General features: G+C 48.9%; 1 protein-coding gene across 1 annotated transcript in view; it reads left to right on the plus strand.

The window, feature by feature from the left end:
- Positions 1–11,805, plus strand: part of LOC138515436 (zinc finger protein 850-like) — a 221,132-nt gene extending 209,327 nt beyond the window's left edge. The window contains exon 8 of the mRNA XM_069630278.1: positions 9,978–11,805. Within this exon, the coding sequence (XP_069486379.1) occupies positions 9,978–11,702 (1,725 nt within the window). The 3' untranslated portion in view covers positions 11,703–11,805. The remainder of the gene's footprint in view (positions 1–9,977) is intronic.
- The last annotated feature ends 8,117 nt before the right edge of the window (positions 11,806–19,922 follow it).

The raw sequence follows: 19,922 nt of genomic DNA on the forward strand, positions 1-19,922 counted from the left end.
CTATCAAATACTTTAGACCATTATACAATTCATCCTTTGCACTGTAATGACACCGTACAAGATGTACTGGAAACTTACCAAATGCGTCAAACAAAAGGATCGCCAATCAGTATATGGGAAAAAAGTATAGAAGCACGTGCTTTTCCTCTACTCTTTCCTACTGGCAAAGGAGGAAGGTATGATGATAGACCTATTCAAATATCAGCTTCAGAATACAGCTCATTACGGAAGTATTCTGAAGATCCCAGATTTAGACAAAATGTGGAATACATATTCCACCTACTCTTTGAAAGTGAACTAGCAACTTTATGTTACGGAGTTGCACACATATTAAAATCAGGATCACGCTTTCAAAATATGACAGCTACACAATTATTAGAGAAAGTGCAACAAAAGGATGAGGTTTTACAATCAAATATTACAAATCTATTAGCAAATATGCGTGGTACTAAAGAGTACTGGTTTCGACGTCATGGAGATGTACGTTCTTTGATCAGAAACCTTGGCCCACCCACTTGGTTTGTTACATTAAGTTGTGCAGAATATGCATGGGAAGATTTACATGACTTCCTACGCATATCAAATAAAAACAAAACAAACGTAGATATTCTAACACCTGGAGAACTTTGTTCTTTGAATCCTGTTAATGTTTCAAGATATTTTCACCATCGCTTCATTGCTATGCTACATTTTATTTGTAATAAAACTGTTCCTCCCCTTGGAGAAGTGCAACACTTCTTTTGGAGAAAAGAATACCAAGCCAGAGGAGCACCACATATCCACATGCTTTTATGGATTAAAGATGCTCCTAAATTTGGTCAAGACAGTGATGCCACTGTTTTACAGTTTATTGAAAAATATGTCACTTGTGAAATTCCATCAGAAGCCACAAATAGTGATCTTCATGCACAAATTTTACAATTTCAAAGACACAAATGTGGAAAATATTGTCGCAAATACAAAAACAAAGGCAAATACTACACCAAATGCTGATTTGGTTTCCCTAGACCAGTTACAAATACAGGTCAAGTAAACAACCTCATACATAGTGTTAAAGATAAGTCACCTAAAAATACATATTACATAAAAAGAAAAGAAGAAGAAAAATATATCAATGATTATAATGCAATCATTGCCCACTTATGGAATGCAAACATAGATGTGCAGTACATTGCAGACAATTCTACTGCAGTTGCACGATATGTCACAGCATACTTAACTAAAGCAGAAAAAACAGAGCTCCAAGACCTCTGGAATGACCTGTCATCAGATAAAACAGTATCTCAGAAATTATACAGCTTGGGCATAAAAATGCTCACCCATAGAGAATGTGGATTTTATGAAGCAGCTGATCGTTTAACTGGTACTTCATTGTATGGTAAATCTGAAAATATAGTATGGCTAAGTCTTGGTCCAGCTAAATCTAGAAAAAGAGTTCTAAAATCATATGAAGATATAGAAACAATAGCCAAACATGATCCCAACAGCCAAGACATTTTAAAAAACAATTTATTGGACACATACTACCCAAACAGAAGTAATACTTTGGAAAACATGTGTCTATACCAAATAGCCCAAAACTACACATACAAAAATAATATGAAACCTGATGAAAAAAAAGGTAAATATAGAGTGACAGACTGTGAAGGCAGCTTAGTTAAACTCACTAAACCAAATTTAATTAATCATATCAAATTGTCATTGAAGACTCCTCAACATAAAGAAGTATATTACATGTCCCTGCTACAACTCTTCAAACCATGGAGAAAAGAAGAACAATTACTAGATAACTATGACTCATATGAGGATGCTTTCAAAGCAAATGAAAGCACTATAACTGATGTAAACTTTACACAGTACAAAACAATGTTGCACAATGAACAGCAACATGAAGAAGAACTCCAAGCCCAGCTAGATAAGGATACTCCTGACAGTAGTCAACCTTCTGTAACAGGAAGCCAAGAACCACTGTGAGAACCACTAATAACAAATGAGGCAGAATTAGCTATGATAGAAGTAGAAAACACCATGTGTCAGTATGAAGATAAGGAAGACTTAACTATACTACAATCAAAACTAAACAATGAGCAAAGTAGCATTTTTTAAGAAGTAACAAAACAAATTGCACATGGTGTAAAACATGAAAATAAAGAATGTTCCCGCCATAATTATAAACCTATACTACTGTACGTCAGTGGTGAAGCTGGTTCTGGCAAAACATTCCTAATCAAAATCATTAGTAAGTTCCTTCAACAATTGACAAACAACAAACTGTCAGCTGTTGTCACTGCCCCCACAGGTTTAGCTGCCTACAACATAGGTGGTGTTACATTACACTGATTACTACTATTACCAGTAGAACACCAGAACAAATTAGACTATTACAAACTTTCTGCAGAAGCTGCAATGGAATTACGCAGAGTATTGAAACAAATGAAAATGCTACTAATAGTTGACGTGAGCATGGTCTCCAACCTGATGTTAGCTTTGATTCACCTCAGAATACAAGAAGTACTCAAAACAGACTATGAAGAGCTCTTTGCAGGAAAACACATTATTGTTTTTGGAGATCTGCTTCAATTAACACCAGTAAAAGGTGAACCTCTTTTTTAAACATTAGGGCACAAACTCTGCCGTAAAACTGTTGGCAGCATTGGAAATGTCAACCTTTGGCAACATTTCCAATACAGAGAATTAACGGAAAACATGCGCCAATCTGCAGATCTAACTTATGCCAACATTTTAAAAAGTTTGAGAGTTGGTATACTTTCTAAAGAAGCAGAAGCAACATTGAAAACCTGGCACTTTAATACACTTTATGGCAATAATGCATGTGCTACAGATGTTATGGAACAATTAGCCCACAAAAATGTCAATTGTATGGCCTTAATGCCAACTCTTGCAAGCTGTCTCAAATTCAATGAAATAATGTTAAGTAAAGAAATGCAACCAATAATGGAAATTAGTGCCACAGACAAACTAGATGTACATGGTATGACACTACCCATGTGTGACCAAGCCACAACAAGACTAAATAATTTAGAAAAATCAATCTCAAACACAGCAGGCTTAGAAAAGATGTTAAAATTATCCTTAAATTGCAGAGTAATGCTTAAACGTAACCTTGACGTGGACCAAGGACTAGTTAATGGAGCACTGGGTACAGTTGTTGGCTTTCAAACATGCCCACGTGACAACAAAATTCAGTTTGTCAATATACTCTTTGACAAACTTTCAGAAGTAAAACGGATAGGATGCTCAACAGCTAGATTCCTTCTCTTCAAAGATATGTATGTACGCAGAGAACAATTTTCTCTAACTCTTGCATACGCAGTCTCGATTCATAAATCACAAGGTCCTACCCTAGACAAAGCAATGATAGATATTGGTAACACAGTCTTTAAAGAAGGCATGAGCTACGTAGCACTATCACGCTTACGTACACTTGACGGTCTATTTCTAATCAACTTTGATGCAAGTAAAGTAAACGCTGATATTCCTTGCATTTTAGAATATAATAGACTTCGCTCACTATACACTCCCCATCTAAACACATATTCTGTTCCACAAAAACTAAAACGTTGTAAAAGAAAACTAAATCAAACAGAAATGCAACAGGACGTCACTGCAAATCCTCCAAAGAGAGTAAAAGAAACTAATACTTCATCAAGTACCACAAACAAAAAAGAATCAATTAGAGAAAGTAAACCAGGTACTTCTTTAAAGAAGGAAGACAAACTCCAAAAAAAGCACTTAGATACAGAACTACCTGGACCATTTAAATTCTCAAATATAGTTGGTGTAAGTTGCTATGCAAATGTAGCAATGAATATTCTATTTCAATTACCACCAATTGTTGACAACATTTACTTACACAGTACAGACCCTTTGTGTTTGCAAATGTTAGTACTTCACAGAAATGCAGCAAACAATCCTGACAACACATTTACAGGGTAATTCATAGAATTTCGCAGAAAAGTGTCGCAAGCGGCTGGCGCAGTGTGTCCGCGTGTGATTGTGTGCGCCAGGCACGTGCGCTAAAACCGATTTCCGCGCACAGCATATTCATGGATTTCATGCTCCCAAACCAGCCGTGGCGCAGAGTATCACAGCGAGCCTGCAGCAGCGCCAGTAACGCCCCCAAGAACGCCCTCGCGCAAGGAAAAGCCATCAAAATCGCTAAATCATCGCAAAGGGCTGCGCTAACCCTGGACCAGTATACAGGGCTGCCAAACGAGGAACGCAAAGCGGGCTACCTTCATATCAGGAGTACGCGGGAAGTTTTACACGCGATTAGCCAGGGTACGTGTATTACAGGGGTACGCGGGAAGTTCAACACGCGATTGGCCAGGGTACGTGCATTACAGGGGTACGTGTGAAGTCTTTCATGCGATTAGCCAGGGCACGTGTATTACAGGGGTACGCGGGAATTATCACATGCGATTTGGCAGGGTACGTGAATTACAGGGGTGCGTGGGAATTATCACACGCCATTTTGCTGGGTACGTGTATTACAGGGGTGCGTGGGAATTATCACACGCGAATAGGCTGGGTGGGTCCTCGCAGGTGTGCCCTGTACACCCTCCACGGCCCCTGCAGGCAGCCCACAAAACAGGAGACTACCCTGCACACCTGCTCATGTCCCTCTGCACGCCCACCCCCCAGCCACCAGGGGCAGCCTCCACCAGGCCCCCACCCATGTCTCCTACCACCCCCACCCCCCCAGTCACCAGGGGCAGCCTCCACCAGGCTCCCACCCATGTCTCCCACCACCCCCACCCCCCAGCACTGTGGGGCACCTGCCAGCAGGCCCCCACCCATGTCCAACCCATGTCTCCCACCACCCCCACCCCCCAGCCAACAGGGGCAGCCTCCACCAGGCCCCCACCCATGTCTCCCAGCACCCCCAGCCACCAGGGGCACCCTCCACCAGGCCCACACCCATGTCTCCCACCACCCCCACCCCCCAGCAGTGCAGGGGCAGCCTCCACCAGGCCCCCACCCATGTCTCCCACCACCCCCACCCCCCAGCACTGTGGGGCACCTGCCAGCAGGCCCCGACCCATGTCTCCCACCACCCCCAGCCACCAGGGGCAGCCTCCACCAGGCCCCCACCCATGTCTCCCACCACCCCCAGCCACCAGGGGCACCCTCCACCAGGCCCCCACCCATGTCTCCTACCACCCCCACCCCCCCAGTCACCAGGGGCAGCCTCCACCAGGCCCCCACCCATGTCTCCCACCACCCCCACCCCCCAGCAGTGCAGGGGCTGCCTCCACCAGGCCCCCACCCATGTCTCCCACCACCCCCACCCCCCAGCCACCAGGGGCACCCTCCACCAGGCCCCCACCCATGTCTCCCACCACCCCCACCCCCCAGCACTGTGGGGCACCTGCCAGCAGGCCCCCACCCATGTCCAACCCAGTCTCCCACCACCCCCACCCCTCAGCCACCAGGGGCAGCCTCCACCAGGCCCCCACCCATGTCTCCCAGCACCCCCACCCCCCAGCCACCAGGGGCACCCTCCACCAGGCCCACACCCATGTCTCCCACCACCCCCACCCCCCAGCACTGTGGGGCACCTGCCAGCAGGCCCCGACCCATGTCCAACCCATGTCTCCCACCACCCCCACCCCCCAGCCACCAGGGGCACCCTCCACCAGGCCCCCACCCATGTCTCCCACCACCCCCACCCCCCAGCCACCAGGGGCACCCTCCACCAGGCCCCCACCCATGTCTCCTAACACCCCCACCCCCCCCCAGTCACCAGGGGCAGCCTCCACCAGGCCCCCACCCATGTCTCCCACCACCCCCACCCCCAGCAGTGCAGGGGCAGCCTCCACCAGGCCCCCACCCATGTCTCCCACCACATCTCCCACCACCCCCACCCCCCAGCCACCAGGGGCACCCTCCACCAGGCCCCCACCCATGTCTCCCACCACCCCCACCCCCCAGCAGTGCAGGGGCAGCCTCCACCAGGCCCCATCCCATGTCTCCCACCACCCCCCAGCCACCAGGGGCAGCCTCCACCAGACCCCACCCATGTCTCCCACCACCCCCACCCCCCAGCAGTGCAGGGGCAGCCTCCACCAGGCCCCCACCCATGTCTCCCACCACCCCCAGCCACCAGGGGTACCCTCCACCAGGCCCCCATCCATGTCTCCCACCACCCCCACCCCCCAGCCACCAGGGGCAGCCTTCACCAGGCCCCCACCCATGTCTCCCAGCACCCCCACCCCCCAGCCACCAGGGGCAGCCTTCACCAGGCCCCCACCCATGTCTCCCAGCACCCCCACCCCCCAGCCACCAGGGGCACCCTCCACCAGGCCCCCACCCATGTCTCCCACCACCCCCACCCCCCAGCACTGTGGGGCACCTGCCAGCAGGCCCCCACCCATGTCCAACCCATGTCTCCCACCACCCCCACCCCCCAGCCACCAGGGGCAGCCTCCACCAGGCCCCACCCATGTCTCCCACCACCCCCACCCCCCAGCAGTGCAGGGGCAGCCTCCACCAGGCCCCCACCCATGTCTCCCACCACCCCCACCCCCCCAGTCACCAGGGGCAGCCTCCACCAGGCCCCCACCCATGTCTCCCACCACCCCCACCCCCCAGCCACCAGGGCAGCCTCCACCAGGCCCCCACCCATGTCTCCTACCACCCCCACCCCCCCAGTCACCAGGGGCAGCCTCCACCAGGCCCCCACCCATGTCTCCCACCACCCCCACCCCCCAGCAGTGCAGGGTCAGCCTCCACCAGGCCCCCACCCATGTCTCCCACCACCCCCACCCCCCAGCACTGTGGGGCACCTGCCAGCAGGCCCCCACCCATGTCCAACCCATGTCTCCCACCACCCCCACCCCCCAGCCACCAGTGGCACCCTCCACCAGGCCCCCACCCATGTCTACCACCACCCCCACCCCCCAGCCACCAGGGGCACCCTCCACCAGGCCCCCCCTCCACCAGGCCCCCACCCATGTCTCCTACCACCCCCACCCCCCCAGTCACCAGGGGCAGCCTCCACCAGGCCCCCACCCATGTCTCCCACCACCCACACCCCCCAGCCACCAGGGGCACCCTCCACCAGGCCCCCACCCATGTCTCCCAGCACCCACACCCCCCAGCCACCAGGGGCACCCTCCACCAGGCCCCCACCCATGTCTCCCAGCACCCCCACCCCCCAGCCACCAGGGGCAGCCTCCACCAGGCCCCCACCCATGTCTCCCACCACCCTCCACCAGGCCCCCACCCATGTCTCCTACCACCCCCACCCCCCCAGTCACCAGGGGCAGCCTCCACCAGGCCCCCACCCATGTCTCCCACCACCCCCACCCCCCAGCAGTGCAGGGGCAGCCTCCACCAGGCCCCCACCCATGTCTCCCACCACCCCCACCCCCCAGCACTGTGGGGCACCTGCCAGCAGGCCCCCACCCATGTCCAACCCATGTCTCCCACCACCCCCACCCCCCAGCGCGTGTCTGTTTTTGTGGGTACCCCTTTGCACGTCATTTGTCCTGGAGGGCCACAGTATTGGGCATTCATCATGGCTGTATATAGGTGCTATTTGTTGGCGCACCTTTTGGCGCACATTTCTTACAGGCGCAGAGACGCTACCGCCTGCTTTCTTGTGGCGGTCGTGTTTGTGCCTGTGCGCTGGTTTGAGCGTGCGCTTTTTTGCCCTATTCTATTCCATGAATACGTGTTGTAGGCGAGCGTGTGGGCGTTCCGCGCACTTGTACCCTGTGCTTCCCCCGTGACGCCCACATTTTGGCAAGTTGTTCCCCATTCCGAGTGTTACACCCCGTGTTACGCCTATTTTTGTTGCGTGCGCCGCGCTATGTGCGATTTTCACTGTGGCCTGTGCGATTTTCGCTGTAACCTGGCGCACGCCGTTAGATGGCCTGTGCGCCAACGTGCGCCGCGCACTTTTTTATCGCACATCCGATGGTTGTCTCGCGCACGGCCTTCCATGAATCGATGTGCGTTGCTTTTCGTGCGATTTTCGCACTTGCACTGCGATTTTCGCTATTCCACTGCGATTCGCACGTTTTTGGCCACTTGCGCCACGCTAATAATTCCATGAATCGGCTTGTTAGTGTTTTTGGAATAAGACGACAATTGGACTACTGTGCTGGAATGGTGAAATTCACTATAAACTCACAGGAAGATCCACAAGAGTTTGTAATGTACTTACTATTAGTACTGGAAAACAAAATCATACCTATAAATGAAATCTTCCAGATTTCATACATGTGGAAACATACATGCACTCTGTGCAACAATGTGACACAAGAAGAAATTCTATTCATATTCCAGGATCAATGCATATGGGACACAAACAATCTGTCTGATCAATAAATGGTGGCAAACCCTTCTTGAATATTAATGCTGGGGCTGCATTGCCATTGGCTACTGGAGATGTCATGAAAGTAATCCTTGCCCACAGAAGAGAGGGCGCCGGGGCATGTGCAGCGGGCGCCGGGGCATGTGCAGCGGGCGCCGGGGCATGTGCAGCGGGCGCCAGGGCATGTGCAGAGGGTGCCGGGGCATGTGCAGAGGGTACAGGGGCTGCTGAGATTCAACCTTGGGGGCAGCAATCAGAATCCTCAAAAAAAGGGGTGTGGATCGGGTTATGGGAAACTGGCAAGTAACAGACCCATTTACACCCACTCAACAATAAAACAGAGTGTGCACCCTCCTGAACATTACGCAGTGGGACTTTGAAAAGAGCAACACAAGTGGTATCCCTTTGGCCAATTAACTTCAGTACATGTCTGGAGGGCGCATGTATAAGCAATAAGGACGGCAAATGGGGCGATGTTGGGGAGTTGGGGGTCTCCCGTACACTTGTCTTATTGACAAAAATTGCATTCCATCTGTCTCTGTGTTTGGGCAATATACTTTTGCCTAAATGTAATTAAGTCATCCGTGATTACTAAATACACAGGTCAAACATGTGTCCGATTTGTGACAAACTGCTGGCCTAGCGCCTGAAACGTTCCTTTATCGTTTGTGTTTGGAAATGTGGAGCTTTCAAGCTAGTTTAGTCATTTATGAAGAAATTAATTAGTCGAGCGTGTATGCGCGGCCCTGATGCTTAAAATGTTTGTTTGCCCAGTCTGTGATTTATGTTTCATGCTCTTTATACTAAAAAGGTCTTAATAAAAATGAAGCCCACTATTCCTGCTGCATATGGCCTCTGTCGCGTTATAATGTATCATTGAGAACCACTGATCTGACACCTATTAGGGTGCTTGTCCCCAATAGATAGCTCATCAAAGTCTTGTACGTTACTACGTGAGATAACAATCCTGTCACTACTACTGAGAACGAGTCGCTTTTTACATGTGAGGCCTAAGATTATGAACGCGTTGAAACTAATAATGTGCATCTCCTTTTATTTTAACAGGTGATTGACGCCCCAGAAATGCAACAACAGTGATTTTTAGATTCTCTGGACTGATGTAGAGAAAAGCTTCAGTGTTAAGAATATTGCACGCATCTTAAAAGTGTTCACGTTCAGGCTTCAGTTGTCTCTTCAGAGTATTCAGGAACTGAGATTGAGAAGCCTTCTGGCTACCAGATGGCTTCCGTCTATGCAACCCCTTTGTGGTAACCAAGCTTGGTCTTTCTGTCACTCCTGAGGAAGCTGGATATCTGGCATGGAAATGGCAATGTTTCATGTGGAGTAAGAGAAGCATTTTTGTTTTTGCTCTTACTCCTGATAGAAGATATGTGAATGTTATTTTATAGACATTCTGAATGTAAAGGTAGTTTCCTTAAAGTAATTTGTGAAACATTTGTAAATGTCAATGGACAAAGCGTATCCTTGCGCTGAATATTTTAAAAGCTTTGATCGGAGGAAAAATCGTGTTTGTCACCAGAAATGATCTTCACACGAGAAAGCTCATTTGTGCTCTGAATTTGGGAAAAGATTCAGTGGAACGTGTCCTCTTATCAAGCACCTGACACAATAACGTGACGAAAAGCCTTACACATCCACAATTGATAAAATTGTCTGCCCCCAAAAAATGCATACAGGTGAGAGACCTCATGTGTGCACTGACTGTGGGAAAGGGTTTGCTATGAAAGGACAACTTATTAGCCATGAGAGAAGACATACAGGTATGAAACCTCATGAGTGCACTGAATGTGGGAAAGGGTTTGCTAAGAAAGGACATCTTACCATCCACCTGAGAACACATACAGGTGAGAAAACTCATGTGTGCACTGACTGTGGGAAAGGGTTTGCTCAGAAGGGACAACTTACCATCCACCTGAGAACACATACAGGTGAGAAACCTCATGTGTGCACTGAATGTAGGAAAGGGTTTGCTGTGAAGCATCATCTTACTGGCCACCTGAGAACACATACAGGTGTGAAACCTCATGTCTGTACCGAATGTGGGAAAGGGTTTGCTGTGAAGCATCATCTTACTGGCCACCTGAGAACACATACAGGTGAGAAACCTCATGTCTGTACTGAATGTGGGAAAGGGTTTGCTCAGAAGGGACATCTTATTTGCCACCTCAGAACACATACAGGTGAGAAACCTCATGAGTGCAGTGAATGTGGGAAAGGGTTTGCTGATAAGGGGCCGCTTACTATCCACCTGAGAACACATAGAGGTGAGAAACCTCATATGTGCACTGAATGTGGGGAAGGGTTTGGTCAGAAGGGACATCTGATTCACCACCAGAGAACACATACAGGTGAGAAACCTCATGTGTGCACTGAATGTGGGAAAGGGTTTGCTCAGAAGGGAGATCTTACTATCCACCAGAGAACACATACAGGTGAGAAACCTCATGTGTGCACTGAATGTGGGAAAGGATTTGCTGAGAAGAGAAAGCTTACTATCCACCAGCGAACACATACAGGTGAGAAACCTCATGTGTGCACAGAATGTGGGAAAGGGTTTGCTTGGATGGGACCTCTTATTCACCACCAGAGAATACATACAGGTGAGAAACCTCATGTGTGCACTGAATGTGGGAAAGGGTTTGCTCACAAGGGAGATCTTACTATCCACCAGAGAATACATACAGGTGAGAAACCTCACGTGTGCACTGAATGTGGGAATGGGTTTGCTAGGAAGGGAAATCTTGTTACCCACCAGAGAACACATACAGGTGAGAAGCCTCATGTGTGCACTGAATGTGGGAAAGGGTTTGCTGAGAAGGGAAAGCTTACTATCCACCAGAGAACACATACAGGTGAGAAACCTCATGTGTGCACTGAATGTGGGAAAAGGTTTGCTCATAAGGGAAACCTTACTATCCACGAGAGAACACATGCAGGTGGGAAACCTCATGTGTGCACTGAATGTGGGAAAGGGTTTGCTGGGAAGGGAGCTCTTACTGTCCACCTGCTAACACATACAGGTGAGAAACCTCATGAGTGCACTGAATGTGGGAAAGGGTTTGCTCGGAAGGGGCAGCTTACTGACCACCTGAGAACACACACAGGTGAGAAACCTCATGTGTGCACTCGGTGTGGGAAAGGGTTTGCTCAGAAGGGACACCTTACTAGTCACCTGAGAACACACACAGGTGAGAAACCTCATGTCTGCACTGGATGTGGTAATGGGTTTTCTCAGAAGGGACAACTTAATAGCCCCAAGATAACACATACAGGTGGTAAACCTCATGTATGCGTTGACTGTGCAAATTTGGAAATAAAATGGGGCCTTTCTTTGTGAAAGGAAAGTGTTTTGGAGTAGTGATGTCATTGCTGTTATCTCTGAATTCCAAGATGGAATAGTGGATATAAATGATTCCAAAATTAAATTGATCCTGGATAAACTGACACGTCAAATTTAAACCTTACCCACGTGAGTTCATAAACTGTATGAAATACTGTTGAGCTCCTGCCAAAATGTTTCTGTGTTATATTGAAAATAGAGATACAGTAGATTGGGGATTCTTGGTGATACCAACCATCTGTGTCCTGCGCTCTTCGAAAAATGGCCGCTGATCAGTAGAGTGACAGAGTAACAACCCCCTACTCCGGTAAAACAGAAAGGTTAGTGGGGTTCGTGGGAACCCCACTCTACTTTAAGATCAAGCGCCACAGGGTAAATAATGCGTGTACACAAAAGGTATTTGAATTTGGCTCGCATTCAGATGCCGACACTTGTGACGAAGACCACCTCTTGCGAGGCGGGATTTATCCCATGACAACCTCCAAACAACCAATGATTTGACTTATAGCTTGCACCAAATCGGCCCTGATTGAAAAAGGCTATGTATCCGCCGAAACACGTGTCTCTTATAGGGCATTTTTTCTGAAATATAATTTTCAAATTCAAATACCTTTTGTGTACACTCATTATTTACCCTGTGGCGCTTGATCTTAAAGTAGAGTGGGGTTCCCGCGAACCCCACTAACCTTTCTTATATTGAAAATATATTCTTAGTTGTATCTCAATTTGTATGTTAAATCTATTTCTTTTTTCTGGCTTTACTCTGGAGTAAACTGCATCCTGGAGCAGAGGTGATTCATTTGTTTTAAGTAGTGTGTGACTTCTCGATTTCACTTATGTTGAAATGAAGGTGATTTTCACCTTCTTAAAATTCCTTCTCTTACGTTTGTATGTCACTGAAGTTTCCTTGATGTTACACCACTCTCGCCACAGATGGACTAACTGTGGACCCGCAAACAACAATCCTTCTCATGTCACACACCGACCACTGGAACTTGATCCCGGTATTGGCTAGGAATGCCCCCACAGTTTTTCAACTCTGCAATTCTGAGAAAACCTTGCTGACCAAGGACTAATCCTATTAGAAGCACATACCGATGCAAAGACCTCAACTAACAGTACTGCGCTGTTGTTAAAAGATGCCTGCCCAAACACTGGCCACACAAACATCGTACCGCACTCTGCTTCTCTCAAGCTCGGTCCACGCTTTAAACAATAAAATAAAAAAGCTCCAATGCAGGTAGCAAAAAATATCAATTGAATTACATGTCAAGGTTTTAAATATTACAATTGAACTTAAAAAACAGCTTCCCTCAATTACACCAAACTATTTCAATTCATCATGAAATTTAGGGAATTAATGATTTACGGAATGGTGTCCTTGCTGACGTCTGGTCAAACTGACGAAACTGTTGAGAACTTTACCGTTTTATATTGTTTACATAAAAGTGCAGACATTGCTGGTCTCCTAGAGGTCCCCGCACAATCATAATATTGCATGCGATTTAGACATTCAGACATAGTGCACATATATAAGCGAATGCCATTTTGTAGATATTATTAGCCATAGCCAAAGCAGAGGGCCTGAAGGGCCATGCAGTATTTAAGGTGTTAGGCACAGGCCACTAGCCTGAAGGGGAAATCTGGATAGGCCCAAGCGCTGATGAGAGAGACCCACGCCATCGACTTTAACAGAAACCCTTCTTTGCTTGAAGGTTGTTGCCAATATGTGTGTTTTAAAAAGAATGTGCCCTGCAAAGCCACGAGACAGAGCTGGGCGCCGTGGTATATGTGTTATCACAAACAGGCTGAAGCAGGCCTCCTCCCCCACCCAGCTAACTACAAGTTATAGTGCCTACAACTGCCCTAGTCCCGAGACCTCTGAATTCCAAGATACCAGTTGACCACCGACCATAAACCAATCAACCATAAAGATCTGAGAGTATGGTCGCCCCACCTGTATATCATATTGAAATGGTTCGTAGTGCGAGGTACAGGGAGGGATACATTATAGTTCAAAAGCGAGGGTGGAAGCCTTGGGAGTTGATGACGCGATCGGGAATGAGTGAAGTATGTGTGGGTCGGTTTAACCCTGAGACGACTCCTGTGCCAGTCCGCAAGCCTACCAGGTGCACTGTATAATGATAGTGTAGCATTGTTTACAAATGTAGCTAATTGCTCCTTCGGCCTTGGTTCCATGGAGTTGATGAACCCAGCAGAACCCACGTGATGGAAGGCGAACGGACTGGGCTCAGACCAATGACTTGGCATCCCCTATGGAGCAGGCCGACCATGTGTAAGGTTTCACCAACCAGCCACACAGGTTTTCACTGTATACAATGACGTCACCTATGACAATGTGTCTCCTTATAAGATTCTTATAAGATTCTGCTTGTACACATTTTGGCAGAAGTTCCCGTGGCAGCCGAGTTCTTTGCTGAGGCATCTATTTTTGTACAAATAAATACTTGCTCCACTTGCAAGAGAATTTTGGGCCTTTTTCCCTAGCAGGTTTTATTTTTTTCTGGTGTGAGCATTTAGGAGCATGCCTTCATTTGATTCCCCAACGTGATCCCAGTGGATCTCTGGACGGGCCGTGCACACCTCCATGACCAGTCCCGACAAATGCGTATTCTCAACAGGTTTTACAGGAGCCGTCTTTGCAGAATTTCTGTCTGCTTTTGGAGCCGTGTATTTTGAGGAGAGTGCAGGCTCATATTATTGGGACCCCATTAGGGAGGAGTTCGGGTGAACACACACATATTATATAGTATATTCTAGCAAGTGATAACAAGTAGGTGACGGGTATATGGGAAAGTGTGAAGGTTGTGAGCACGCTGAAATTGAGGTTGTTGGTGTGGCGTCAATGTGGTTTGATTTATTTTTTAGTATTATTCGTTTTTTAAGGAGAATATTGAGGAGAAAGGAAAACGGAATGTTGGGGAGCCTTCCCGAGTGAGGGGAAAAGGTGGTACCACTTATATTGTGTAACAGAAAAAAAAGGAAACAAGTAGGAGCCCCACATAATTAGTGGGCTCAGGAATATTAGCTGGTCTTATGTTAGCTTGTTATTTTAGCTTGTTTTGCTTGTGTTTTTATTGAGTAGGGTGGAAGCCCCAGGAGGGGCGGTGTGTAAGTAGTAGTGTGTTTTGAGTATGTGGAGAATGAGGGTGATTGGGTGGGAAGGAAAAGGGGTGGTATTTCTGTTGGAAGGAGGGGATGAAGGACTGACTTTTTTGACGGGCAGCAGCAGCGTGCGCAGTGCGCTAGCAAAGGCGTTAGGGCAGTAAGGTGCAAGTACCATTATAATGGGAAGAGAACCACCCATCGAGTATATGTATAAGGCCCTGCCACTATATTGTGACAGAATCGAGAAGTATCACAAGCAATCAGTGGTAGAAACAAGAGGGGTGGATGGGCCGCTCATGGCCAGAGCAGGGCTCCCACAATAAGGGTATTCTGGAACATATTTATGACAGCCAAATATAAGGGGAAACAGTTGCAAAAGAGGAGCAAAATATTAGAACTCTGGAAAATGTTCCAAGATACAGAAGATTCTGAGGAAGGAGGAGCGCAAAATGATAGCTGAGGCGACTGTCCAAGAAAGGAGGGCGGGGCACCAGTGGAACACGGGGGAATATATCCATCGACAGCTCACCCTGCAGTAGGTTATACTAACATGACTTATGTGTCCACCACAGTGACAGCCTCACCACCCCCATATGTATCCCCTCCGGATGGCCCAGAGCATGCTGATATCAACAAAATAGATCTAGAAGTTGCAGTGGCATCAGCACAAACAGAACTGACCAGGTTACGGACAGCACAGAGTGAATTAAAGACCAACAAGCCAGCAGAGCAAGGACTAGATGGGTGGAAAACAGGAGACTTTTTGTTCAGAATAGATAGCACAGCCATAAAGAACGTGCATACAGAGAAGGAAGGAGGAGGGGGTGAGCGGTTGGACAGATTCGGCTTCGAGAATTTAAGATCTCGCATGGAGGGAGAGGAAGACGGGTGGAGTACAATTGATGAGTTTGAGGATGATGAGGAAGAGGAGGCAGAGCAAGCGCCTGAACATACTCCCCGGGTGGAGAGTTTGTGGGATGGTAGGTTAAGGAGCAGGGTTGGCCGGATTGGCAGTAGCAAAGAAAAAAAGAAGTGGAAAAAGGATTGAGAGGGGTAGGGCAAAGATGCAGATGCCCCTTATACCTAAAGGACCTGGCAGGCCGCATTTTGTGCCATGGGCGCAGATGGATACAAATAATTTGATAAAGGTGCTCCCACCCCTCGCGGCGGGAGCGGGTATGTGGATTTATGGATTCAAAAAGCAGACAGACGGGGTACCCCTGGTGGTCGGTGACATGAAAAGCTTATTGGTAGCGTCTATTGATGACCAGGCTGGGGATGTCTGGGTAAAAGCAGGATATCCAGGAGTGAATTTGGGGATCGATGCACACGATGGAGCATTGTTTAACAAGATTCAGGCACAGATATGGGACGCACTGCGGCGAGCGTTCCCTGCCATACCTAACCTACAATCGATAATGCAATGTACAATGGGCGATGACGCAGACCCCTCTAAGTTTAATCTTAAAGTTCAGAAGATGTGGAGAGCGGAGACGGGTGACTCGTGGGACCGGCCAATACCCTTTTTCTGTTTCGGTTTTAAAAAGGACCTACCAAAGGTTTCAGGATTCTCAAACTTAGGTGTTATTTTCCCCTTGATTTAAAATGTGCATTTGGATAATTCTTTAATCCTGAGTGTTGTTGGCTTGTCCTATTGTCAACCTTCTTGCCACTTGCTGTCTCGTCTGCCTGCATCCTGCCCGGTGTCCTTCCTTAGTGTTCCCCCTCTCCCGTCCACCTCTCTCCTCTCCCCTTCTACTCTATGGTGCTATCTGTCTCTCCTATCTTTTCTAACTGCTTCTCTATTGACTGTCCTGCTCTCCTCATGAAATCTGGTAGGAAGAAGTATAAAAAGGATATCCTGGTCTCCAACACCAGTGCCTCCTCCAAGGACACTCTCACCGACATCCTCTTTGTCGTTCCCTCACCAGACCTATGAACCCTACATATGGTCTCTGTTCTATCTCCTTTCTCTTCTTCTCCCATTAATGGCAGCACCGGTGGGATGCCCTCCTGACCTCCTTCCATTCCTCTAAGGTCATCATTAATGTTTATTCAAATGGGACCGTCCAGGTTCAAGGCCCCATGCCAACCTTCACCTCTTGGATAGACACTTCCCATGCCTCATCAATTTCCTTTCTTCTCCTGCTGTCCCCTCTCCCCCCTCCATGGCTTCCTCGCCTCCCCCTGCTGCCTCCTCTTCAGCTACCTTGCCCTCTCATTCCCCTTCTGCCCCCCTCGGTCTCCCTCCACACCACTGCAGGGCGTACCTCTGATCTGTACCCCTCCCCAGAAGTCCTTCAAGGATGGCAACCTTCTCCACATTGCCACTCTTAACTCTTGCTCAGCTGTTAAACACTCCTCCGACATCTGCCACCTTCTGGAAGAACTTGACCTCGATGTCCTCGGCCTCACCGAGACATGGCTCACGGCCAGCTCTGTCACAAACTTTGACACGCTCCACCCTGATGTCTACAAGATCCTCTCTGTGCCCAGGTTCACCCACTCCGGAGGGGGTGTAGCCCTGATCTTCCCCGAGTGGATTCCTACCTCTTTCATTCCTACGCAGGCTACTCCTCTTTTGAATGCCTCGTCTGCAGGCTCTCTCCCCTAGACATTCCCTTACTGTGGCTACAAACTATCGGCCACCTGGTCAGATTTCCTCCTTCCTCTCCGTGTGGGCAGACCTCTCCTCCTCACGCCTGGCCTCAAGCACTCAACTCCTCCTTCTTGGAGACTTCAACATCCACCTGGATGTCTCCTGTCCTCCCTCTGGACTCTTTCGTGAACTCTGTGACTCTCTCACTCACTATTTTCCCTTCTGGCCCGACTCACTCTGCAGGTCACACTCTGGATGTTCTAATCCCCTAGACCTTCCCTTTTCTGTCCCTCTCACCACTCCTCTCTCCTGGAGTGATCACTTTCTCCTTTCCTCCCATCTCACCCTCTCTACTACCTCACAGGCCAAGCCACTTCCATCACTGCCACCCACCTTCTCGGTCATCCGAACCATGAAGCACGTATCATTTGAGGCTTTCGCAGCCACCTTCTCACCCTCTCCTCCCCCTTTGGCTGACTCTCATCCTGACACAGCCCTCTCCACGCTCCACTCTGCTATATCTGATACTCTTGATATCCTTGCGCCTGTAATGAGGATCCACCTGAAGCCCAAAGCCAAGTGCAACTTCTGGTACCTCTCAGACCTTGTCACCCTTAAACGCAAGTGCGGGGTGGCCGAGAGGAAATGGCGTGCTTCTTGTACATGATCTGACAAACTGACTTGCCACCTGCTCCAAAGGCAATACTGGCTCTCTGTCCTCACCAAGAAGAGAGCTCATATCCAAGCCTGTGTCTCAGCGGCATCTAACAACTCGGCTAAACTCTTTAAAATCTGCAAGGAACTGGCCAATCCTGCTGCAGTCTCTACCTCTCCTGTCCCTTCCCAGGCCCTCTGCACGGAGGTGGCTTCTCACTTCGTCTCTAAAACACAGGACATCCTGTCCTCACGCTCCTCCTTTCCCCTCCCTCCCTATACTCCCTGGTCTTCCCCTGGCCCTTCTGAAACCACCTCTCCTCCCTCCTCTGCCTTTCCCCTGTTCTCTCCAGACAAGGTTTCTAGACAAGTGTGATCTATGAAAGTCACGTCAAAACAGGTTCACCCCTGTTCCTCCAAAACCATCAAGGACCACATTGACACCCTAGCTTCTGCCCTGGCTGACTTCTGCAACCACTCCTTCACCACTGGAGTCTTCCCATCCCCCCAGAAGCACTCCCTTGTGCACCCTCTTCTTAAGAAACCCTCTGCCGATCCCTGCTGCCCGGCTAACTATCGGCCAATCTCCATCACTCCCTCCCTGGGCAAGCTCCTGGATTAACTGGCCATCTCCCAGCTTAATTTCCATACTGCATCTGTAGGTTGTCTTCATGACCTTCAGTCTGGCTTCAGAGCTGCCAGAAGCACGGAAACTGCTCTCCTGAACATCCCTGAATACCTGCTCTCCAACCTCGACTCTAACACCCCCTGTGTCCTCATCTTGCTTGATCTCTCTTCTACCTTTGACACTGTCAACCATGCCATCCTGCTAAATTGTCTCCTTGTTAACCTAGGTATCACCGATCAGGCCCTGGCGTGGCTGACTTCCTTCCTCTCTGACCGACCATTCCAGGTCCAACTTGGGTCCTTCCTCTCTGCTATCTTTTTCTCTACCTGTGTTGTCCCCCAGAGGTCTAACCTCTCTCCCTGGTTGTTCCACAAATACCTGGCACCCCTTGCCCACCGCATTGCCACTCTCTGCCCCAACTTTCAGTGCTATGCAGACAACACGCAGCTCATTTTCAGGCTACCTACGGCCACCTCTTCTCCGCCCCTCATCTCTGAATGTCTGTATGCTATCCAGGAGTGGTGTGCCGCCAATGACCTCTACCTTAATGCCAGTAAGACTGAGATTCTCCTCATCGGCACACCCACTCCCTCCTTTCCTCTTTATAAATCTGCATGCTTCTACTCTCCGCCCTCTGCAACTCATCCAGAACAGGATGCAAGACTTGTCCTTGGCATCAAGCCCAGGGATCGTATCTTTCCAGGACTGAAATCTCTGCACTGGCTCCCAGTGGCTGCGAGGATTAAGTACAAAACCCTCTGCATTGTCCACAAGGGATTCTGGGGCCTCAATACCTTCAACTCTCTCTTCCTAAATATCTTCCTTCTTGAGCTCTTTGCTCATCCGCCTCCAACTCCCTCAGGGTCTGTCGCTTCTCCAAGCAACGAGTTGGTAGATCTCTCTCTTCGGCTCGGGCATCCCTCTGGAACTACCTCCCTGCCACCATGAAACTTGAGGAGAACCATCTTTGGTCCCGGAAGCACCTTAAAACCTTCCTCTTTGCTTCTGCTATCTCTCCCCTTCTCCCTGCTGAAGTCCTGGCTGATACTGAGACTGCACTGGTTAACTGGCCACCCATCTAATCTCGGGCCCAAGCCCTGCCAGTTGCACGCCTGCACTGCCTCCCTGGCAACCCCTGCAACTGGGGACTGTTTTCTCTATCCCTACAGTTCCCCCCACCAGCACTTATCTCTGCACTCACGCTGCC

Source organism: Ambystoma mexicanum, chromosome 6q (genome assembly GCF_040938575.1).
Source record: "Ambystoma mexicanum isolate Mex_15411 chromosome 6q, UKY_AmexF1_1, whole genome shotgun sequence".
Lineage (NCBI taxonomy): Eukaryota > Metazoa > Chordata > Amphibia > Caudata > Ambystomatidae > Ambystoma > Ambystoma mexicanum.